The 25,368-nt window shown below is 44.2% G+C and overlaps 1 protein-coding gene across 4 annotated transcripts in view; it reads left to right on the top strand.

The window, feature by feature from the left end:
* Positions 1-25,368, top strand: part of CSMD2 (CUB and Sushi multiple domains 2) — a 607,752-nt gene that overhangs the window by 563,429 nt on the left and 18,955 nt on the right. For 3 of the 4 annotated variants that reach the window (XM_082686557.1, XM_082686556.1, XM_082686555.1), the window contains 9 exons: positions 955-1,128; positions 5,180-5,362; positions 9,300-9,476; positions 10,624-10,803; positions 11,243-11,416; positions 17,995-18,168; positions 18,439-18,512; positions 21,107-21,218; positions 21,776-21,955. In XM_082686557.1, coding sequence (XP_082542683.1) covers positions 955-1,128; positions 5,180-5,362; positions 9,300-9,476; positions 10,624-10,803; positions 11,243-11,416; positions 17,995-18,168; positions 18,439-18,512; positions 21,107-21,218; positions 21,776-21,955 — 1,428 coding nt within the window. Of the gene's footprint in view, positions 1-954; positions 1,129-5,179; positions 5,363-9,299; positions 9,477-10,623; positions 10,804-11,242; positions 11,417-17,994; positions 18,169-18,438; positions 18,513-21,106; positions 21,219-21,775; positions 21,956-25,368 lie in introns of those variants that run through there. The other variant, XM_082686558.1, reaches the window with a different exon arrangement.

Genomic DNA, 25,368 nt, shown 5'->3' with positions numbered 1-25,368 from the left:
AAATCTATTCTCTGTATCTAAAGGTTCCATTGTTTGGGTTTGGGTTTTTGTTGTTGTTTTTTTTTTTTTTTTTTTTAGATCCCACATATAATTGAGATCACATAGCATTTGTCTTTCTCTGAATGGCTTATTTCACTTAGTATAGTGCCCTCGAGGTCCATTTATGTTGCCACAAATGGCAAGATTTCATTCTTTTATGCCTGAGTAACATTCCACTGTATATATACACTACATCTTCTTTATCCATTCATTTGCCAATGGGCACTTAGGTAGCTTCCTTGTTTTGGCTACTATAACTACTATAACTAATGCTGCAGTGAACATGGGGTTCTTTTCAAGCTAGGGCTTTCATTTTCTTAAGATAATATGGCATTCTAATCTTATCAGTGGTGTTCAGTTACAATTTGGTGTTTCAGAAGAGGGAACTTGCAGACTGAAGGGGACAAGTTGGGGACAATTGCTGTGGGCATCTATAAATAAGATGCAACTGGGAAAAGACTAGAACTGGCCCTTATTTGGGAACCTGTAGCCAGTGCAGACAGTCCTAGGATGACAGGTTATCTGTTCTGTGTTATGTTTGCTATGTGTACCACCTTTCTGCCAGAGACACCTTGGGTATGTCCTAAGGCAGTGAAGAAATAGGGAGAGGCAAAGAAGAAAGAAAACAGGTATTATTGCATACCTGCTACATGCTGAGCAGTTTCCCAGGTATTATCTCATTTAACTCTTAAAACAACAGGTATTACTCTTCATTTCACAGATACTGAAAATGTACAGCAAGGTGGGTAGGCATTGTCTGCTAATGTCAGGTAGTTGTGCCAACAGGAAACAAACTTCAGTAGATAATGCAGGCTTTCTTTTCTTCTCTACCTGTCACTATGGCAAGCTAGCACGTGTCCTGTGATGACAAGCCATCCCTTTGCAGAGTTGCTGATATGTTTGTTCTTCCCACAGTGGTGTCCTGTGGCCATCCGGGTTCCCCACCCCATGCCCAGATGTCTGGGGATAGCTTTACCGTGGGAGCAGTCGTGCGTTACAGTTGCACCGGCAAGAGGACTCTGGTTGGAAATGCCACCCGTATGTGTGGGCTGGATGGACACTGGACTGGCTCCCTCCCCCACTGCTCAGGTATGGAGATTGGCATGAGGGAGCAGGGTCCTGTGGAACCCTTGGCTTGGGGGAGGTGGACAAACTCCCAAGATGTGAGTGTGACAGGTGGGCAGGAGGGAAGCCAACCTTTTAGATCCCCATCTCATAGGCAGAGAGCACAGCTATCAGAGGTCCCAATTGGACTTCAGCCTTTGGTGGTCTGAGCCCAACTTCTTCCCTTTGGTCTGCTCTGGCCAAGCCCGTACAACACAGTGTAGCAAAACTAGGAAGAATGAACATTTGTGAGGTCCCCTGTGGTCAGAATCCTGTCCAGACACTTGTTTCCATACGTTTCTGAGAAGAGTCCAAGCCTCCCTGTTGTTGGGCCCAGGTCCAAATCTACCCCCATGTTCTTTCTTCCCTGTTTGGAACTCCAAGGCCCGAGCCTGCTTCCCTTTCTTTCTTATCACTGCCTCCTCCCCAACTTGTCTTATGTCTAGGCTGCCTAGTTTCCCCTACTGCCCTTATACACCAATCTCAGACTTTTCCTATTAATAAATTTGTTTTAGTATTAATCTCTATGAGGATACTGACAGATGTTATCCAAAGAGCAGATTTAAGAATGTGACAAAGCTCTTGCGTCCATATTATACAAACCAGAAGTTCATCTATAATGTCTTAACGGAACAAAATATTTGAAATTGAATTATCCCACCAATGACAGAAATCACTAACCCAAAAATTAGTACCCTTGAACTTGGTCTCCTTTGAGATGAGCCTGCCTGGCCCCAGAAGGGATCCCATAAGGTGTGTCAACCCCAAGAAGTCAACTGCTTATGTAACGTTATGTTCCTCAGGGGTCCACCTTGGCATTGATATTAACCCCCATCCCTTCCCATGCCAGACCCCCTCTAGAGGTAAGAATCCCAACCTCCTTCTCTTACAGACAACCTCCTTCTCCTTGGCTTGGGACCTCACCCACAAGACATGTAGCTTTTCCTGCAATCTGAGTTCCCAGATTATCTGACTCCCAAAATTCAGGACACTTCCAGAATATTGAATCAAATATTGATTGGGTCTCCCCAGAAAGAAGAAATTCCTCAAGTACTGGCCACTGTTTCAAAGGGCTGCTGGCTGCCTAGGACAGTTCCAGATACATCACTCTATATTACCACCCAGGACTTCAGTCCCTCACCTTTATTAATCTCATAAATCACTCACTTCATGAATTGGGTGGAACTATGTATTAGCCATGGAGACCCTTTAGCCTGGACTAGAGGAAAGCCTATGAACCAGGCCCCTAACTTCATTCTGTTTGGACTTTTGGTGGAAGTGACTTGGGGAGGTTGGAATGGAGAAGACAGAGTCCTGTCTCCTGAATTATCCACAGAGCAAGTTCCAAGAGGAAAAGAGATTCCAAAGAGGAAAGACTTTCATTTCCCATCCAAATGCAAATGCCCCAGTCTCTTCTGTGAATTGTCCCTTTATGTAGATTCTCCCTCTAGACATTTCTCTAAGGTATTGGGCCAATCGTGTTCTTAAAGCCTATTTTATCTATCTTGGGGATCTTTGTTCTCCATGGGAAATGGAAGTGCAGGAGAAAGAAGCCAGAAAGAAAGCCTTGAACCTCTCTTTCTTATTAACATATATAACCCAACCACACAGCCATTCTGCTGGTCCAAGTTATGGAATCCAAAATCTTTTCTCAATGTAATTTCCCTTCTCTGGAGTTGTGTTAACAGATACTGAAAAATGACCTACTTGAAAAATGACCTGCCCCAGAAACAATTCTAGGACAGAGAACTAAGCTAGAAAACCTCCAAAACCCTTATAACCCTGAGCTTTCCTAATTTTGTGACTTCCTAAATACCAGTTCTTGCATGTGCAAAAAGGGACACTCCCTTAGTCACACCAAAGGTCAAGGGAGACTAGAAACAAGCTGACTCTCTGGGAACATGAAAAAGTAAAAAGCAAGAAAGGACTCTTCAGAGGGCATGGACCCCAGCCATTATGGCATATGTTGCATTCAGCTGTTTTATAGCTGATGATGAGTATTCTGAAGAATAGTTTGCAGTCACTTCTCCCATGTATCCATCAAGAATGACAAACACTTCGGAGACCAGAATCATGGGCAGAGTTTTCCTGGTGACCTCTAAGCACAGGATTAGAAGGGATTATATTAATGCTAAGGCTGAGAAATGAATGAATCTTAAATGCTTTAGATAAGAAACTGAGAGGTGTGAAGAATAAAAGATTAGGAAGTAACACTAGATGTGCACTTGTGAGTAGAATATAATTCCTCCCTTCCTGAAACTTACAGATATCATCTTTTGCAGCACTAGCTCCCACCAGTCCTAAGAAATATGCATTCAGAAATCCAAGGTCACATTTCTGAGCCTCATTCTGTATGGCCTGTGCATTGATGATGCATAACAGGATATAAGTATGTGGGCTATCAGAACATATAGAAATTTCTAGCATTTGAGACATGCTTCAGGTTGTTCATTGTCCACCTCTGCAATGTCACTGTTTACTGATATACCTCATAGAGGATCAACAGTTACCATGTGCCCCTATGGTACGATATTCTGTCTCAGACCCCCTTATATCACCAAAAAAGCCCAAACATTATGGTGAGGACTATTCTGTCAGAATAAGCTCCCAGAACCAGAGACCTCCACCCTCAGGCCTGTTGTTCAGGCTCCAGCTGAGGTCACCTAGCCATTGTGGGAGTTTGTGTTCTCATCATCAGAGCTGCCTTCAGGGGGACTCTGTGCAGCCTGTTGCATTAGCGGCACTCTGGAAAACTCCAAGAGAGAAGAAAATCTAGCCACATGTGATGGACCTTCTCTTCCCAAATGTTTGAGTTGAAGGTTGAATGAATCCTCCTTCCTTGGTAGAGAGCAACATGGGATCATAGAGTATTCTCACTGTCTGAAACTGAATGAGAAAAGGAAATAATTCCACGATCGAGAAGAAGAGACATAAATGGTAGATGGTGGGGTATAAATGACTTAAACATTTATTTACTCTAACAAACTAAACGTGCTTACTCAGACATTACCATTTGATGCCCGTACATGTTGGTTCCTGAGGTGATACATGCCACATCAGATGGCACTCTGTCTTCTCATGAAATTGCCATTTTTTCCTTCATTTTCCTCTTCCTTCTTCATGCTTCCCATGGCCTAGTCTGATCTTATGATGGCTCCTATACAACTCTGTATAATGAGGGGTGCTGGTTCCCACAAGCCTCAACCTGGTGGCTTTGTCTCCTGTTCTTTACCCTCCTCCACCTCTTGGGTGGGTCTGTACAATACCAGGACCCAGATGAATACAGAAATGTAGCAGGAGGCAAAGAGCAAAGAAAGAATGGAATGTGAGAGTCCAGAACATTTCATCTAGAATTCACCTGTGTTACATAGTTGGTGAATAGGGAATCCTCAATGAATGCCCCAGGACCCAGATTCAAGCCAAACTGTTGGGAAGACAAAACTACACTAAGGAGTTTAGACTTTAACCCATGTGGAGATGTTTCAGTAGGAATTAAGATCAGATGGTTGGTGATTGTTCATTGTCAAGGTTTGAGGATAAAGTGGAAAATGGGTTACAGGGAGAGTTTAGGAGGTGGGGACATAAGGAGACTCTCACAATAGCTGGGCAGGTAAGCTAAGATGCTGGAACTGGGGACAGAGAGGGTGCAGAATCACAGATATTGTGGAGAAGAGGTAAAAGGAAGAAGGAAGTGATGTGGCCAGCTTGGACCAGTGACATTCCACACTGTCACTGACCAGAGAGCAAAGGCCAATCTCCACCACAAAACCTCCCCTCTGCTTTCTTCCTTTGCTATGTGGCCCCTGGGGACTCACCCATGAGCTCAGACCTTGGTATTCTCTGACCTCTGAGTAGTAAGTCATGAAGTAAGGCAGGAAGTAAGGTCCAACTAACTGGGGCAAGACAGTCAGTTTTCACCCCCCTTATTCCTGAGGCCCAATGCCTCCCCTTAGCACTGGCCCAGGGTCTTTCTCAGTTCCCCACTTCCAGCTCTTCCATGCTAAAACAAGAGGGTTTGTTTGATTCTGATCCGTAGGAACCAGCACGGGAACCTGTGGTGACCCAGGGATCCCAGCCCATGGCATCCGTTTGGGTGATAGCTTTGCCCCAGGCAGTCTGATGCGTTTCAGCTGTGAAGCTGGCCACATGCTCCGGGGATCGTCTGAGCGGACTTGTCAAGCCAACGGCTCATGGAGCGGCACACAGCCTGAGTGTGGAGGTAATGTATGTGACCATTCTGCTTTTCCCTTTTGCCCACCCCAGCTGCTCTTCCCCCAAGTTGCCTGCTCCTGAGCACCTGCCCCCACACTCGCAGACAAAATCCACGGCCCCGTTGGAACCCTTGGCCTGGAGGATAGTAGTCAACAGAGAGTTCTCAGTCATGTTCACTAGTAATCCAAAAATAAACATAATCCCCACCCTCACCTAAGAGGGGAAGAAACCAGAAGCAACAAAGTTTAGCCCCATTTATTCATTTATTTCCCATACAGCTCCAACAACCATGTGCCAAATACTGTATTAGGTGCTGGGGACACAGCAGTGCCGAGACGGACACACCTCACCCTCTTGGAGTTTAGTTTAAGGGAAGAGACTGTTACACAGATATCCAAGGTGCCAAAGAAATACAAATCTCATTTTTAAAAGACCCTTTAAAGGTAATAGAATTCCCTACTGATGTTTCCTGAGGTAGCTCCAGGGGGAGAAATTAGATTTCTCCACACAATCTTGAATTTCTGAAAATAACTTTATTTTAAAACCTCTCTCCCCAGAGTCCAACTTTTTTTTTTTTTAAGATTTTATTTATTCAGAGTCCAACTTTTTGTACCTGCTCCCAGGATCTCTCTGTCTCTCTCTAAAATACAGCCTGCATAGCACTCTCCTAATGAGGAATCTGTGTAGCCGCTGAGATAAGGGTGTGTGAGAAGGTGCTGGAAGAGGAAGGAAACCATATGAAACAGTCACCTAGCAAGGGGGGCCTGGGAGTCGAATAGGGAACCGTATCATTGCCAGACAGCACCAAGGGCTCCCCTAAGTGAGAGAAGTCAGCACTGGCCTGTGTTTTTGTTCAAGCCGCATTTTGCTCCAGAGGTGCAGACATAGGGTAGGTGAAGCTGTGGGTGTACAGTTGGGGGTTTTATCAGGCAGCTAAGACGTTGGCAGTAAGTAGCAAGTGAGGAGAGGTTATATGCAAGGGAGAGGGATTACGATGGATTTATGCTGGGTAAGTAGGGAGCAGGTTTATGAGTGGAGTAAAAGACAATGAAAAGTGGTGGGATCCATGGATTATCAGTGCCACTGGAACCAAAATATCCCCAGAGAATGAATCCCAGGGGGTATGAGCTGAAGAGATAAGGGGCAGTGGTGAGGGAATGGACCTTGAAATTAAGGTTGCAGTGTAAGTCCTACAGAGTGCGGGGAGATGTTCTGGCCCCTGATCAGGGGACACCTGCCCAGGAAAGGCTACAGATGGAGCCAGTGCCCTCTCCCACTTGTCTGCCTGAAGTCCTGCCTTGTGGAGAGTGCTTTGGCAAAGTTAGTTTCCACGGGACTTTTCAAGTAGGCTCCACACCCAGCAGGAGCCTGAACTCAGGACCCTGAGATCTATACTTGAGCTGAGATCAAGAGTCAGACGCTTAACTGAGACCCCCAGGCACCCCTGTTTCCATAGGATTTTGTAGGCATAGTTAAGAGGTCTATGGTAGTGGGAGAGTATGTTGGCAAGGGGAGAATTTAGTGCATTCTCAAATATCCACTGTGACTCGGGTCCCCTTTCGTGCCAAATACTATAGTAGGTATCCCAGCCTAGAGTCAGTCACCATGCCAGGAGTGTTCGGGAACAGAAAGTGGGTGGCTTAGAGTATGGACCTGGAAGTGAATGTTTGTTAGATGAGTGTGTGTATGATATGGACACAATTCTTCATGACTTTCCTTGGTGAGTTCCCACTTACCTTTTAAGGGACTACTCAGATTCCTACCTTCAGCCCCAATAAGCTCCTCCCTTCTTAGTGGTTTTTTTTTTCCCCTTCATGAATAACAATTATTACATCATATTTTAATTCTACTGTTTATAAGTAGGTCCTTAAGATGGACTAGGCTCCTGAAGGGCAGGGGACATGACTCCCTAATTATGTTTCCAGCACCTAGGCAGCACAAATATTGTTGAATCTGTGGGTGTTAAACACTACCTGTTGTGCTCATTATATAGGAATCATTTGTAGATTTGACTTTGGGACCACATAACATAAATGTTGTATACACTAAGCAAAGTAAAATTAAATCAAAGATTAGAAACAAGCAATCTCTAAATAGCAAAATCAAAATGAAAACAAATGAACTTAACTACTTATCAAACTAGTCACTTAACAATCCAGAGAATTATTTCAAATGACTTGAAAAAAGTGGAAGTTGACCATGGCATATGTGCCCTGAGGACAAAGAGAATGACAATAAAATCTTCAATTGTTTTTCAGCAATCATATTATTAGTAATAATATTGACATTACTATCCTGAAACTTTTTGAAAACAAATTAAAATTATCTGCCATTAAGAACCAAGATTTTCAGCATTAAAGAGATATAAAAATAAAGAAGTTAAGAAGACTCATAATCCTAAATTTGGATTGGTAACATCAGCATAAACTCATAATGGATTTTCAACTTAAAAAGTTTTTTTCCCAGCTCTATCCATTCTAGAAATCTGTATCAATGACCAGCTCAGTATCAATGAGTACCCTTAATTTTCAGATTACATTTTTTAAATCCATTCTCCATTAAAAGAAACCAGAACTCTTTAGAGAAATGACTGATTCCAGGACTGGGGCAGAATATACAAGATGAACATGGAACATCTTGTCCCTCCATCAAGGAATCTAGCATAGACAAGTGGGATTGTGTCAGAGGAACACAGAAGCCAGCATGGAGAGGCTCCCCTTATCCAAAGATGGGATAATTTAAGCATCAATAAGAATAATTGTGGCAAAAAGAAAAAAAAGAACAATTGTGGCTATACCTTGGCTAATTGGGTTTAAATAAATTTTTTTAAAAAGAAGAATAGTGGCAATGGATGGCAACATAATAAAATCAGTTTAAATCCACGTCAAAGATGACTACTTTGGAGCTCTCTAGGAAACCAAATCATTATTCTGACATCGGATAAGAAAGAAAACCAAACACTATCCAGCCTTCCTTTATGAATTGTATTTCAAGAAAAACAAATGTTTGATGATGGGTAAGTTCTTTATTAAAGAACTCTATTTATTTATTAAAGAACTCTAGCAAAAAAATAAAATCTTTAAAAAAGATTATCTCAAATTCAAATATTAAAAAAAAAACTCTAGCTAATGCAGAAAGAATTATCAAATTAGATATCACCATTTTCTGTCCCCTAATGAAATAACAAATCTAGTCAACAATCAGTGCTTCTTAAACCATTGAGTGAACCACAAAGGGGGACTCTGTAACACGAGGAGAGGCAGGCTTACCTGAATCCATTCGATCAGCCTCAACATCACGAGCAAAGAAACAGCCAGACATCCTGTGCCTCCTGATGAGGTGCAGTAGGAAAGACAGGACCACCTATGAAACACCCTTGCTAAGAACTGAACTTGACTCAAAGGAACTGCAGGGGACAGAGCAACATGGGGAAGAGCACCTCACTGGTGCACTTAGCAACATCTGGGAAATGGGAAATTGCACTGGAGAATTTACAGATAAATTCTGGGAGAGGGAACAGGGATCTCGGAATTCAAAGAGGCTGGGATGCATGCCTTTTCAAAGTCATATTGGATCATGATTCAAACAAATCAACCGTAAAAAAAAAAAAAAAAAAAAAGGCGGGAGAGATTACAATTGCGGTCAGTTAGGCACGGTTGGCTATTTGGCGATATTAAAGAATTGTCTAAAATTTTAGGTGGGATAATAAAACAGGTAAAGTTTTCACTTCTCAGAAAATTAACAAAAAAAAAAAAAGAAGAAGAAGAAGAAGAAGAAGAATTCAGATCTCTCCTTCCCCTACGGGGGCGAGATGATCAGACACAAAAGCAGCCTGAGAGGCATTTCAATCCAGTGTCCTGATGTATGCCGTCTGGGCCGCTCTCAGCCCCCCGGCTGACGCCCACCCTGGTTCTGGTGAATAATGCACTTCTCTGGCTTCCTAGTGATCTCTTGTGGGAACCCCGGGACTCCAAGCAATGCCCACGTCCTGTTCAGTGACGGCCTGGGCTTCTCCAGCTCCATCGTCTACGAGTGCCGGGAAGGCTACTACGCCACAGGCCTGCTCAGCCGACACTGCTCGGTCAATGGCACCTGGACAGGCAGTGACCCGGAGTGCATAGGTGAGAGCCCAGGCCCTCTGGGCTCTGTGGCAAGTGGTGGCCAAGGCGATTGGGCTCCTCCATGCCAATGAAGGCTGTCTGTGGGAGACTGGGAAGGCTGGCCACAGTGTGGGGTCTCACTCCCAAATGACGGGGTCTATTTACTGAGCACATATTGTGTAACCACCACTGAGCTAAGTGTCTGATTTGATTTGCATCATGTCATTTGGTTCCCATCACAGCCCACTTGACATATAAGATGACTGAGGCTCAGGGAGGGGAAGGGTGTATGTATCTGCTATTCCTCAGGCTCTCAATAGTTCCTTAGGCTTCCTTGTTCTCTTCTGTGGCAAACTCCTACGGCTATTGCCTTCCACCATCTTCGAGGGTTTCTCTCAGCCTTGGACCCATCCCCCACCAATCCCCCCGCCTCGCTCTCAAGCCTCATATAGCCCCATAGGTCCCATTCCCTGCTCTTCTCTGGGGCAGCCCCAGAACTTTTTCCTTGGGAAGTAAGTCACTGTGGGTCCCAGACAGAGGGAAGTAGTAAGATAAAGGTATCTGAGAACACCAGCCCTTTCTAAGCCCTAGCCTATGATTTCAGGTCTCTCCCTAAATCCCATGTTAAGTTCACTTCTGTTTCGAGGCCAGAGCTCACTCAATACCATAGCAAAGATATGACCATTGCAAGGTTATAAGACCCTGCTTCTAAGCTGCTGGCCCTACAGAGGCCTCCTAGGCAGAACAACAGGTAATAGCATGTGCCCCTCAGTGAACAAATTGTCTGCCGAGGTCCAATAACACAGGCTCTTCAATCTGAAAACCTCCTCTCTGAGCCCCAGCCTCATTTGGGAACTAGGCTCTCTGGTACTTCCTCTGAGAGGAGTGGGCTTTGAATAAGGATGGTCCTCATAGCCCAAGTTGCTGGGGTGCTGAAGGATGGTGGGGGCGAGGACAGTATGGATGTGGGAGGGCCTTCGCAGAGAGATGTGGCCAGAGTGACTTTAGAAAGGGCAGCGCCCAGCCAGGAACCTGGGAAGTCAGGGCATCTCTGATCTGATTCTTCCCTCCTGGACTTGTGTAGGGAATACTAGGGATGGCATTGGAATGCTGGGGAGAAATGAGGTCTGTACCTAGAGTAAACCACGCTTTATCTCCCTTCTCCTAGTCATAAACTGTGGTGACCCTGGGATTCCAGCCAATGGCCTCCGGCTGGGCAATGACTTCAGGTACAACAAAACCGTGACGTTTCAGTGCGTCCCTGGCTACATGATGGAGTCACATAGGGTGTCTGTGCTGAGCTGCACCAAGGACCGGACATGGAATGGTACCAAGCCAGTCTGCAAAGGTGTGTCTGAGGGCTGCTCATGTGGACACAGGGCCAAAGAAGATACAAAAGTGAGACATGGGCCTTGAACATGTAGCAGGGTGGGAACAGAGGAGGCAGAGCCCTAGTACCATCTTGTCATGGGGGGTGTGAGGTGAGGACTAATCCCTGAACATCTGCAAGGAGGGAAACAGAGGTACCAAGGTAAGTCCTGGGCTCTGAACATCAAGGGAAGGATTATGCAGACAAAGGAGAGGGTTGTCACACTTGAGGGCATTGTAAAATACAAAAGAACCCCTGGCTTCCAAACTAAGAGGGAGCATTCCTGATTCTCCCTGCTTAGCCTAGACTCTCAGTAGGTACAAGGTAGCCAGTGACATTGGTGCTGGGGAGTTGGGCCTAAGGCCTGCCCTAGGATAGCACTGGAACTCAGCGTGCTTTGGTTTCCCCCTCCCCCCAGCAATCATATGCAAGCCACCTCAGCTCATCCCCAATGGGAAAGTGGTGGGATCTGACTTCATGTGGGGCTCAAGCGTGACATATGCCTGCCTGGAGGGGTACCAGCTGTCCCTGCCTGCGGTGCTCACCTGTGAAGGGAATGGATCCTGGACTGGAGAGTTGCCTCAGTGTTTCCGTAAGTTTGCTTATGAACAGGGCCTTTGTGCATCTTATCTGCTGGCTCCTTTCCCTTCCCTCCTCAGAGCTCTGCTATTGGTAGGCCTAGAGTAGGTAATAACTATCCCCCCACCAAAATCAGGGAGCCGCTTTGCCAAAGACACTCTTAAAGGGAGTTTAAAAGAAAACAATGAGAATATCCCACTGAGCCCTGGACACCATGTGGAGTCACAATGAAAGGAAATTAAGCCAGAGAAAAGGGTGGTGTTTCTTAACATGAAAGGTTGTTTACTGGATAGGATAGTTCCCAAAGATCTGGAAGGCACTCATGCTGGAAATGTGCCTGTCTTTATGAAAAATAGCCTGCAAAGAAAAGGTTTCTGGAGCATACATGATTTTTTGATGAAAGAGTTTATTTCTTATCCACCTGGCCGAATCATGACCCCAAGAGCCCAAGTCTACCCCAGAGCTCACTTCCTCACTTATTCCTGTCACACCACATAATTGGACTCTGGAAAATTCTCTCAGTGTCCATGCTTTGGACAAGTAGAAGACCTAATTTTTTTTTCTTCTAGGCATTTATCTAATCCTGTAGAAAACTATCAACATACTCATGACATTGTATTGGTACTTCTGAAAATTTGCTTCAGTTTGGGAAATTTCAGCAGGAACTGGGAGCGGTAGTTCAAATGTGGACACAGGAAAGGCAACACTGGGTGCCTGGTCAGCCCCTCAAGCCCTTTGTACACCTTCAGAGAAACATTAGGAAGGTAGCAAGTCTCAGAGTTGAGTCTGGACTCGGAAACCCTGCTTTTCTTCTTGAGAAAAAGCTAAATTGCCTCTGAACAAGGAAGTATGGTCATCATTAAAAAAAAAAATGTAAATGTATCTGAAAATACAAAGAAGAACATAACAGTCCTGTGAACTCTGGATGCCCGAAGAGTTCTTGACTGTGCTTCCACCCCAACCACAATGCTTTGGACAGAGAGCAGTACAGTTTTCTGCAAATGGTATTAAATCATGCTGTGCAAGCTAGTTTGTGACTTGCCTTCATGGATAGGCCATCACCACCTTTTTTAATCCACAAGTGGTTTAATCTTCTCCTACTGGTCATAAATTTAGGTCTCTCCAGTTTAATCACATGAGAAGCAGTTCTGCCACCAATGTTCTTGAGGATAACCTTTCTTTACTCTTGTGGTAAAGTCCGAGGAGAGAGAAAATGCTGCATTCAATACGTCTTGACACATGTTGCCAAACTGTCTTCTAGAAAAAGAGTCCCAACTACTCTCCCACCAGCAGTTTCTGAAAATATTTCTTGACTCACAGCCTCATTAACAATGAATTTTGACAATATTTTTTAATAATTACCAGCCCAAGAAGTTTAAAAAGGTATCTCATTGTTTTCATTAGCATCATGTTTCTTTTTTTTATTAATTACTTTTATTAACATATAATGTATTATTTGCCCCAGGGGTACAGGTTTGTGAATTGTCAGGCTTACACACTTCACAGCGCTCACCATTTCACATACCCTCCCAAATGTCCATGACCCCACCACCCTCTCCACACCCCACCTCTCCCCAGCACCCCTCAGTTTGTTTTGTGAGATTAAGAGTCCCTTATGGTTTGTCTTCCTCCCGATCCCATCTTGTTTCATTTTCTTCCTTCCCTACCCCCAAAACCCCCCACTCTGCCTCTCAAATTCCTCATATCAGGGAAGTCATATGATCATTGACTTTCTCTGATTGACTTATTTTGCTCAGCATAATATCCTTTAGTTCCATCCATGTCGTTGCAAATGGCAAGATTTCATTTCTTTTGATGGCTGCATAGTATTCCATCATGTATATATACCACATCTTCTTTATCCATTCATCTGTTGATGGACATCTAGGTTCTTTTCATAGTTTGGCTATTGTGGACATTGGTGCTATAAACCTTCAGGTGCACGTGCCCCTTTGGATCACTACATTTGCATCTTTAGGTTAAATATCCAGTAGTGCGATTGCTGAATCATAGGGTAGCTCTATTTTCAACTTTTGGAGGAAACTCCATACTGTTTTCCAGAGTGACCTCACCAGCTTGCATTCCCACCAACAGTGTAGGAGGGTTCCCCTTTTTCCGCATTCTCTCCAACATCTGTCGTTTCCTGACTTATTAATTTTAGCCATTCTGACTGGTGTGAAGTGGTATCTCATTGTGGTTTTGATTTGTATTTCCCTGGTGGTATCACGTTTCTTATCAGCAAGACGGAGCTCCTTTTTCTTTGTCATCTATTTGTGCTTCTTATTCATTGAGCTGCCTCTTCCTAGATTTGGTAACTTCTTATCAAGTCAGTCTTTAACTAACTTCTGATTGGTTAGTCTAGACTCCCCAGCTCTCATAGAGGCTTCTATTAGCATAGGCTGCTGGTCCTGTTTTCTTTTCTTTTTTTTTTTCTAGAATGCATCTTTTTTTTTTTCGTACTTCTTTACTAGTTTCATAGAATTTAGTGATTCATCAGCCTTCTGATGTTCATTACATCAGTGTTCATTACATCACATGCCCTCCTTAATGTCCATCACCCAGTTACCCCATTCTCCCATCTCCCTCCCCTCTAGCAACCCCCAGTTTGTTTCCTGTGATTAAGAGTCTCTTTTGGTTTGCCTCCCTCTTTTCATCCTATTTTATTTTTCCTTCCCTTCCCCTATGTTCATCTGTTTCAATTCATAAATTCCACATATGAGTGAAATCATATAGTATTTGTCTTTCTCCAACTAACTTATTTCTCTTAGCAAGTACCCTCTAGTTCCATCCACATCATTGCAAGTGGCAAGATTTTGGGGGGGGGGGGGGACTTGAGTAATATTCCATTGTGTGTATATATACTACATCTTCTTTATCCATTCATCTGTTGATGGACATCAGGGCTCTTTCCATAGTTTGGCCATTGTGGACATTGCTGCCATAAACACTGAGGTGCAAGTGTCCCTTCAAATCACTGTGTTTGTATCCTTTGGATAAATACCTAGTAGTGCAATTGCAGGGCTGGCTGTAGGGTAGCTCTACTTTTAATTTTTGGAGGAAAATATCCATACTGTTTTCCAGAGTGGCTGCACCAGCTTGCATTCCCACCAACAGAGTTCCCCTTTCTCCGCATCCTCGCCAACATCTGTTGTTTCCCCATGTTAATTTTAGGCATTCTGGCCGGTGTGAGGTAGTTTCTCACTGTGCTTTTGATTTGTATTTCCCTGATGTCGAGTGATGTTGAGCATTTTTTCACATGTCTGTTCTTTGGAGAAATGTTTGTGCATGTCTTCTGCCCATTTCTTGGTGGGATTTTTTGGTTTTTGGGTGTTGATCTGATAAGTTCTTTCAAGATTTTAGATACTAGCCTGCTTCCATTTTATTTTGTATATGATTATGAACCTCTTGACTCTGTGTACACACATACATTCACATTATAGCATGAAGGTTGTTCTTCACGCTTGAAGTGACGTCTTGGGGAACTGTAACTCTGCTAGTCAGTGTTCTTGTAGTGTGCTATAAAGAAGTCAAATATATATATTTTTTAATTTTATTTTATTTTTTCAGTGTTCCAAGATTCATTGTTTATGCACCACACCCCGTGCTCCATGCAATACATGCCCTTCTTAATACCCACCACCAGGCTCACCTAACTCCTCACCCCTCTCCCCCTAAAACCCGCAGTTTGTTTCTCAGAGTCCACAGTCTCTCATGGTTCATCTCCCCCTCCGATTTCCCCCAATTCACTTTTCCTTTCCTTCTCCTAAAGTCCTCCATGTTATTACTTATGCTCCACAAGTAAGTGAAACCATATGACAATTGACTTTCTCTGCTTGACTTATTTCACTCAGCATAATCTCCTTTAGTCCCATCCATGTTCATACAAACGTTGGGTAATCACTCTTTCTGATGGAGGCATAATACTCCATTGTAAATATGGACCATATCTTTTTTAACCATTTGTCTGCTGAAAGGCATCTTAGCTCTTTCCACAGTTTGGTGACTATGGCCATTGCTGCTATGAACATTGGGGTGCATATGGCCCTTCTTTTCACTACATCTGTATCTTTAGGGTAAATACCCAGTAGTGCAATTACAGGGTCATAGGGTAGCTCTATTTTTAATTTCTTAAGGAATCTCGACACTGTTCTTCAAAGTGGTTGCACCAACTTGCATTCCCACCAACAGTGTAAGAGGGTTTCCCTTTCTCCACATCCTCTCCAACAATATATTTATTTCTAACTTGCTGTGCTCCACACATATTTTCTGTGGCCAAGCGGCTGACCATTGAGATGTGCAGTAACCTTTCAAATTCTTATCACTGTTTCCCAACTTTGCAACTGGGCCTTCTGCAGTGCTTGGTACTCTCACTTCCCTCCTCCAGACTGCATCTCTTCCTCCATAGATCTGCTTTTGGACCTAGTCACTTTCTTGCTGTATTGCTGCAAACATATCCCTCATAACATCACTTTTTCGTCTTATGTAACTCCCTAAACGTGGGCAGGGATTTTGTCCCCATACTGTAACACATCAGGATCAAGTTCATTTTCAGCCTCACCACTTCCTACGTGCTTCCCCAGACCCACTCAGCTCTTTCCATGCCACCTCCCATTTGGCTGGACAGCTCCCCTGTCTTAAGTAAAGCAGCTTCAAGTTGACTTCTTCCCTGGATCCCACCATTTCCAAATGTACAACTTCTACTTCTTCCCCTGAGTTCCTAATGCACCTGTGTACTTTCAACAAATTTTATTGATGCTCAAGCCATGTTATTTATCTGTATCTTTCACCTTTTATACCCTCCTGGTTTAACCAGCTTAGATTCTAAGATCTCAAGAGGCAGGGCTCATATCTATAGACTTATTTGGTGCCAGAAGCAGCAGAAAATCAGGACCTGAAGAGGTTTGTTAAATGCTGTTTGAAAATTAATAGAGAAGAAAGTGAATTTAATTCAAGGCAAAATGGGGATGAGGAAGAGGAGTTACATTATGCCGTTAGGTTTGCTCTGATTACCCACATGTGAACTCCTCCACTGAGAGGTCACAGCATGTCAGTCCATTCACAGAGATAACATTTTACATTTCACAGGCTTTGTGCTGCCTCCTCAGGGGATGTTTGCACACATGGTCACATCTGATTCTCACAACAAGGTATCCTGAGAGGCAGGCAGAAGTCCCTTCTCAGGTGGCTTAGTGGGGAAGATAAGACAGGAAAAGGACCTGACCTAGTGTGTTAGTGACAAAGTCTAGTGTGAAAACAGTCATTTCTCCACACAATTTTCTCTAAAATTCCTACTCAAATTTACAGCCTGTATTATCACCATGAGAACTTTTAAAACAGGAAAAAAGATAGACATAAAATTTAATTTTGCATTTTAGAGTGCCTCAGTCAATGGAACCCCAAAGCCACATATAATCGGCACGAGGCCCTTTCTTTTAAGTAGAGCACATTCACAGAGTGCGGGGGGCACATCTGGCCACTCCTTGTGGCAGCTACGAGAACTGCTGCAGGAGTGTTTATGGGAAAGAAGTGCAAACTCCCTGTGCTTTCCAACTGGCACAACCCAAGCGTACTGGCTGTCCCATGGCCTGCTCCCGCCACACCAGACACCACTGGCTCTTTGTTATGTGGCATCTCTGGTCTTGAGAGCTGTAGAAAAGTATATTGTTTCTAAGGATAAAAACACAGATAGAATCCCTTTATTTATTTATAGATGCTTATTTTCAAGGCATCAAAATCACATTTGCTGTCAGCCCCCTTTAGAACACAGGCCTGTCTCTGCAGTGTCCTAAGGAAGTAAGCATTTTTAGTAAACCATATGTGCAAATAAGACGCTGAACAGAAGGGACAGAAGAGGGGCCTGTGTTTATTCTGTTTGCTGTCACATGATCATTCTTTAGGCAATCTCTCTGCAGATCTCAGTGAAATGGGCACGTGCATACCCACAGCAGTGTAAATGCAAACCCTTTGGAAAGACATTCGGCTTATACACCAGGAGCTGCAAACTCACTCAAACATACTAAGTCCACTTCTAGAGGATCCCCACAAGAAAACATTAGCAGGGAAAGAAGAGCCACATCTAATGGTATAGTAATAGAAAATGCCTAATGTAACGGCTACAATGAACAGCAATTACGGCACAACCTCTCATGGCAAAATGATGTAGCCAATAAGTGATAATGGTGTCATAAATGTGGAAACTGTTTACAGGCTAGTAAGTGAACAAAGCAAGGTTCACACCACTGGGAAGTGGGGTTCACAGCCACACACAAGTTTACATATGACTCAGCGAAGACTAGAAGGGAGTGAGCATGAAAATGGGAAAAAGTTGTGGGAAATGAGTTGTAGTTGACTTCCTCTCAATTTAACTTCCTATACTGTTGCTTCATTTCTTGGGTGATTATTAACAAGCATCTTGAATATGGGAAGGAGAGGATGCACAGAACAGCAGGTGTGTGAGGGAACGGTGACTGTTGACTCGAGGCTGCTCCTGTTGGCAGAGTCCAACTGGCACTTGGAGGAGAGCCAGCCTAGGGTGACAGACAGGGCTCTAGAAAGCATCTCAGACCGGCCTTTCTCCCTTCGTCTTCCCAGCTGTGTTCTGCGGAGATCCTGGCGTCCCAGCCCGTGGCAGGAGAGAGGACCGAGGCTTCTCCTACAGGTCGTCCGTCTCCTTCTCCTGCCAGCCCCCTCTGGTGCTGGTGGGCTCTCCACGGAGGTTTTGCCAGTCAGATGGGACATGGAGTGGCACCCAGCCCAGCTGCATAGGTGAGAGATGGTCTGGGAAAGAGTGGGCAAGCTGGTGGGCATCCTCCCGAGCTTCTTAAAACTTCTTAAAGTGAAGTTGAAAATACCCAGAGTGAGTGTGCTTCCAGGAATCACATAGATGGTGCAAGGGTATGACTCGGGAGGAGCCATAACAGGTGTGGGAGGAAGGATGTGGCTCCATTTTCCCCTCCTACACCTGTGTCTCAGAGTGAGTGGACGCAATGAGAGCCTCACTGACCATGGGATCTGTTTCTCTGTTTTGCAACCTAGACCCAACGCTGACCATGTGTGCAGACCCCGGTGTGCCGCAGTTCGGGATACAGAACAATTCCCAGGGATACCAGGTAATGAAGTCAGCCAGGATCTGGCCTTCCTGCCCCCTGTCCTTGTCTATCATTGTCAGCCTCAGGGGCTCAGGGACCTTCCCCGAAACAGCATGGGTGGAAACAAGACCTTGGAAGCTGGAGGCAGAAAGTGTTCTGTGTCTTTGAACCATGCCACGTGGGAGCAGCCTGCAGAAACAGAGGCACTGACAGCAATCCGAGAAACAGACGCAGAAGAGATTCTCACATAGTGATGCAAACACTTCCCAGCAGCCCCCTGCAGTTGGCACAGGCAGTTGTGGGAAGACAGAAATGAGTGAGACAGACAACCTTCTGTCTGCATGGCACCAATACACTCCCTACAGATACAGGGCTCAGAGTGGTAGGAAGGAGCAAGTGCCACACAGCAGGCAAGCTCCATGGGAACATCTCAGAAAGAGCTTCAGGAGGAGGCAGGGATTTGGACAGCCTGGGATGGGACACTTGGAACAGAAACAGGAAGCCCGAAAGGTGTGTTCAAGACAGGACAATTAGGGGCGCCTGGGTGGCTCAGTCGGTTAAAGTCTCTGCCTTCGGCTTAGGTCATGATCCCGGGGTACTGGGATCAAGCCCCGCGTTGGGCTCTCTGCTCGGCGGGGAGCCTGCTTCCTCCTCCCTCTCTCTCTGCCTGCCTCTCTGCCTACTTGTGATCTCTATCTGTTTGAAAACAACTGGGCACCGTCTGTTAAAGTTAAATAGTCACACAGTCTGCAACCCAGAAGCTCCATTCCTGGAAACTAACCCCAGAGAAACCCTTGCGTATATTTCCGAGATCTGAGAAAAACTGTGAAGTCACCACAGTGACAATGAATGCAGGACTACATTCCTGCATTGAATACAGATCTACACTACATGGATGAATCTTAGAAACATTGTATCAGATGATAAGATGACATTGATCAGATGATCAGATGATAAGGAATGCAGGACTACATGCCTGCAATGAATACAGATCTTCACTAAGTGGGTGAATCTTAGAAACATTGTATCAGAAGATAAGGTGGAATGATGCTATTTCTATAAAGATTAAAACTACGAAGGACTTATGATTAGAGATATATGTGCATGTGTGTGATAGAATTATTTTCTAACAAAGCAAGGAAATTAAAAACACAAAATTCAAGATAGTCTTTACTGCTGATGGGGAGCCGAGGAGAGAGGAACAACGGGGCAGGGAAAGTTGCAGAGAGTAACAAGTGCGTTGCTAATGTTAATGTGTCCAATTTCTTTATAATAATTCCTTTCCATGTACATTCCATATATTCTTTTGCATGCATCAAATAGCAAGTAATAATTTTTTATAAAAGAAAAAGCCACAGGTCAGGTCACCTAGGGCCCTTGAGGCCATGGTAAACATTTTGGATTTTATTCTAAATGTCACAGGAAACCATTTGAAGGGGACTGTGATCCATCATTTGAATGCTGCAGAGAGAGTGAATAATGGGTTAGAACAAAGGAACCTGAACAAGTAGGGCATTGCTGCTGTGGCTCTGGGAGAAGGGCGAGGTAGTGACAGTGACACAAAGAGAAATGAAGGGGTCAGGATGGACTGTGGAGGCAGAACCAACAGACAGAGGCAGAACCAAGACAACATGCTGATGGATTGGAGTGAGGGGTTGAAGTAAAGGGAGGAATCAAGACTTCCTTGAAGGTTTTGATCGGCACACCTGGATGGACAGAGGCGCCATTGCTGAATGAAAGGATGACATTCCAGAAGAAGTGGAAGGGCCTGGAGGAAGGGAGTGGAAGTCAAGTGTTTCACTTGGCATTGGAATTTTGCTCACATAGGTAAAAGGGACATGCGAGTATTTCCAGCTGGGAAACTGGGACATCAGAGTTGCCGCTTAGGAAGCCGCCATGCAGAGGGCAGAGGGAGAGATGGAGCTGGTGGTTGCAGGGGTGTCATATGGGACAATGAGGGCTGGTGGACGCGGAACTGGGGGAAGGGACAAATGATCAGAGGTAGAGATGGTAGCAGGGTGGTGAATCTGCCCAACAGATACTCATTAAGCAAGTGCCAGGATCTTTGTGGAAGCTCTCTATAAGAAGACAAGTCTCCCTTAATGTGTAGACTCATGGAAGAGACACACACAAGTCATGATTCTGTGTTGGGAAGTGTGTCCCATTTTATAAAAGGCTTTCAAATCCAACACTGCATTTGACTGTCATGACACTGTGCTGTATGCATGGTGGGGCCAGTAGTCCCTCATTCTGCACAGGAAGACTTGGGCATTGAGTTCCCAGCAACTTGTCATTCCATGAGCAAAGATCAAAGCCAGAAGTCAGACCAGGGTCTTCTGATTCTGAGTCAGGCATCTGTCCGCTGCAGCAGAGCATGCTCCATCTGAGAAGAGCACTGCTCTGGCTCGGGGCTTGGGTAAGGGCCAGTGGAAGAGGTACAACAGCTGCCTCAAAGGGTAAATAATATTTAACCAGGCAGAGAAGTGGAAGGAAGTTTCAGGTGGAGGCAAGGGTGTGGGCAGGAGCTGGGTGATAGGAAACTAAGTAGTCAAGTGGCAGGGTATGAAGCATCACTCACTAGGAGGGGATGAAGGAAGCTTCCATCCTCCCCACAGGTTGGAAGCACAGTGCTCTTCCGTTGTCAGAAAGGTTACCTGCTTCAGGGTTCCACCACCAGGACCTGCCTCCCCAACCTCACGTGGAGCGGAACCCCGCCCGACTGTGTCCGTGAGTGCAGACTTCCCCTGCACCTTGACAGTTCCTCTCAGCAACACATTACCTCCCCCAGCTGGACACCCAGATGCTCAAATGCTCTGAATGACAGGGAGCTCATGACTGGGACCGATATTGCTTTCTTTGTAGTCCTTATCCCTTGGGGACTCATGGAAGACATTTCCACACAAAAGCCTTTCTGATATTTGAAGGCAATTCCTATGCCTTAGCAAAAAAGAAAGAACTTTCCAGTGGCAGCAAAAACTCACTGCTACAAGGTTGCCCCTCATTAAGGATTTCAGGCTTTTGACCATAATTACTGCTCTTTCCCCAGGAAGAGTGCTACAGGCCCCCCAAGGATGACTAAACCAGGATCCATGTCATCCCCATCCCGGTCATAAGTCTAGACCTCAAGGCTGGGGTTGGGGGGTAGTTTTGGGGAGGGGATGGGATACATGAAAGGGGCCTAGAGGGGAAAGGAAGGGGATGTTCCATGTAGGAACAGAAATAATCAAAAGGCTTCCTAAAGATCCTAATCTCCCAGGTCCAACACTGTCTTTTCTCTCACCCAGCCCACCACTGCAAGCAGCCAGAGACGCCATCCCATGCCAACGTTGGAGCCCTGGACTTACCCTCTATGGGCTACACACTCCTCTATTCCTGCCAGGAGGGTTTCTCCCTCAAGGGTGGCTCCGAGCACCGCACCTGCAAAGCAGACGGCAGCTGGACAGGCAAACCACCTATCTGCCTGGGTGAGTGTGCCCCCTGGCAAACCTTTCCAGGGTGGGAGGCCAAAGGTGACAGCTGAGCTTGAGTGAAAGTCAGTAAAAGAGAAGGAAGGAATATGATGTCCAGGAGCTGGATCCTGCTTCTGAGTTTCTGAGGTATTACACCTCGAGGAGATGAAACCAGAGCAGTCCAGAGAGACACATAGTGAGGCCATCACAAGTTTTATTTTGCTACCTTCTGCCTGGGTATAAAGATTGATTGGTTGGTTGTTGGTTGGTTGGTTGGTTGGTTGGTTGGTTGGTTGATTTGAGAGAGAGAGAAAGAGAGAGTGCGTGTGTGTGTGTGTGCATGTGAATGCACAGTCTATCTCTTTCTCTCTTTCTCTAAAAAAAAAAAAAAAAAGGTAGACTTACCTTAAAAAAATAATTGTTTCACTCAGCATAATCTCTTCCAGTCCCATCCATGGTGCTACAAAAGTTGGGTATTCATCCTTTCTGATGGAGGCATAATACTCCATAGTGTATATGGACCACATCTTCCTTATCCATTCGTCCGTTGAAGGGCATCTTGGTTCTTTCCCCAGTTTGGCGACCTTGGCCATTGCTATTATAAACATTGGGGTACAGATGGCCTTTCTTTTCACTACATCTGTATCTTTGGGGTAAATACCCAGTAGTGCGATTGCAGGGTCATAGGGAAGCTCTATTTTTCATTTCTTGAGGAATCTCCACACTGTTCTCCAAAGTGGCTGCACCAACTTACATTCCCACCAACAGTGTAAGAGGGTTCCCCTTTCTCCACATCCCCTCCAACACATGTTGTTTCCTGTCTTGCTAATTTTGGCCATCCTAACTGGTGTAAGGTGATATCTCAATGTGGTTTTAATTTGAATCTCCCTGAGGGCTAGTGATGATGAACATTTTTTCATGTGTCTGATAGTCATTTGTATGTCTTCATTGGAGAAGTGCCTGTTCATATCTTCTGCCCATTTTTTGATATGATTGTCTGTTTTGTGTGTGTTGAGTTTGAGGAGTTCTTTATAGATCCTGGGTATCAACCTTTTGTCTGTACTTTCATTTGCAAATATCTTCTCCCATTCCGTGGGTTGCCTCTTTGTTTTCTTGACTGTTTCTTTTGCTGTGCAGAAGCTTTTGATTTTGATGAAGTCCCAAAAGTTTATTTTGGCTTTTGTTTCCTTTGCCTTTGGAGACATCTCTTGAAAAGAAGTTGCTGTGGCTGATATCAAAGAGATTACTGCCTATGTTCTCCTTTAGGATTCTGATGGATTCCTGTCTCACGTTGAGGTCTTTTATCCATTTTGAGTTTATCTTTGTGTATGGTGTAAGAGAATGGTCGAGTTTCATTCTTCTACATATAGCTGCCCAGTTTTCCCAGCACCATTTATTGAAGAGACTGTCTTTTTTCTACTGTATATTTTTTCCCGTTTTGTCGAAGATTATTTGCCCATAGAGTTGAGGCCCATATCTGGGCTCTCTACTCTGTTCCACTGGTCTATGTGTCTGTTTTTATGCCAGCACCATGCTGTCTTGGTGATCGCAGCTTTGTAGTAAAGCTTGAAATCATGTAGCGTGATGCTCCCTGTTTTATTTATTTTTTTTAATTTATTTGACAGACAGAGATCACAAGGAGGCAGAGAGGCAGGCAGAGAGAGAGGAAGGAAAGCAGACTCCCTGCTGAGCAGAGAGCCCGATGCGGGGCTCGATCCCAGGACCCTGGGATCATGACCCGAGCCGAAAGCAGAGGCTTTAACCCACTGAGCCACCCAGGCACGCCCCCCCCCCTGTTTTATTTTTGTTTTTCAACATTTCCTTAGCGATTCGGGGTCTCTTCTGATTCCATACAAATTTTTGGATTATTTGCTCCAGCTCTTTGAAAAACACCAGTGGAATTTTGATCAGAATGGCATTAAAAGTATAGATTGCTTTAGGCAGTATAGACATTTTAACAATGTTTATTCTTCCGATCCAAGAGCATGGAATGGTCTTCAATCTTTTTGTGTCTTCTTCAATTTCTTTCACGAGTGTTCTGTAGTTCCTTGAATACAGATCCTTTATCTCTTTGGTTAGGTTTATTCCCAAGTATCTTATGGTTCTTGGTGCTATAGTAAATGGAATCGGAATCGATTCTCTAATTTCCCTTTCTGTATTTTCATTGTTAGTGTATAAGAAAGCCACTGATTTCTGTACATTGACTTTGTATCCTGCCACGTTGCTGAATTGCTGTATGAGTTCTAGTAGTTTGGGGGTGGAGTCTTTTGGGTTTTCCGTATAGTCATGTCATCTGCGAAGAGAGAGAGTTTGACTTCTTCATTGCCAATTTGGATACCTTTTATTTCTCTTTGTTGTCTGATTGCTGTTGCTAGGACTTCTAATACTATGTTGAACAAGAGTGGTGAGAGTGGGCATCCTTGTTGTATTCCTGATCTCAACGGGAAGGCTGCAAGCTTTTTCCCATTGAGGATGATATTTGCTGTGGGTCTTTCACAGATAGTTTTGATGAAGTTCAGGAATGTCAAGCAGAGAGAGTTAATTATCATATGGTTTCACTTATTTGTGGAGCATAACAAATAGCATGGAGGACATGGGGAGTTAGAGAGGAGAAGGGGGTTTGGGGAAATTGGAAGGGGAGATGAACCATGAGAGACTATGGACTCTGAAAAACAATCTGAGGGTTTTGAAGGGGTGGGGAGTGGGAGGTTGGGGTACCAGGTGGTGGGTATTATAGAGGGCACAGATTGCATGGAGCACTGGGTGTGGTGCAAAAATAATGAATACTGTTATGCTGAAAATAAATTAAAAATAAATAAATAAACAAATACACAATATCCTTTAAAAAATAAAATAAAAAAATAAAGACTGAAAAATAAAATAAAATAAAATAAAATAAAATAAAATAAAATAAAATAAAATAAAATAAAATAAAGCAATTGTTGACACTGTTTATAAGTAATAGTTTTTTGCTTCCTTAATTCAGTCTACAGAACAGAAAGGAATATTTAAATGAAAAAGAGAAACAGAGAACAGAAGAAATAGCCATGCATCTATTCCTTAACTGGCATTTTAAATGATTTTGAGAAATAAAAAATGGGATTACTTGGAAAAAAAAATAATTTTTTGTAGCCTAACATATGATCTGTCCTGGAGAATGTTCTATGTGCACTTGAGTAGAGTTCATCTGATCTACTGTGTAAGTTAGGCCCAGTGTTTCCTTAATTATTGGCTGCCTGGATGATCAATCTGTGGTTGAAAGGAAGGTATTAAAGTCTCCTGCTGTTACTGTGTTGCTATTTCTTGGTTTTTTGGGTTTTTTTTTTTCTTTTGTCCATTCAGCCACTCTCTGTGTTTGTATTAAAGAATTTAGTCCATTTACATTTAAAGTAATTTTTTATAAGTATGGACTTCCTGTTGCCATTTTC

Source organism: Mustela nivalis (assembly GCF_964662115.1).
Source record: "Mustela nivalis genome assembly, chromosome: 10".
In the NCBI taxonomy this organism is placed as follows: Eukaryota; Metazoa; Chordata; class Mammalia; order Carnivora; family Mustelidae; genus Mustela; species Mustela nivalis.
The sequence above is the reverse complement of the archived record's forward strand: the minus strand, read 5'-3'. Positions and strand labels throughout refer to the sequence as shown.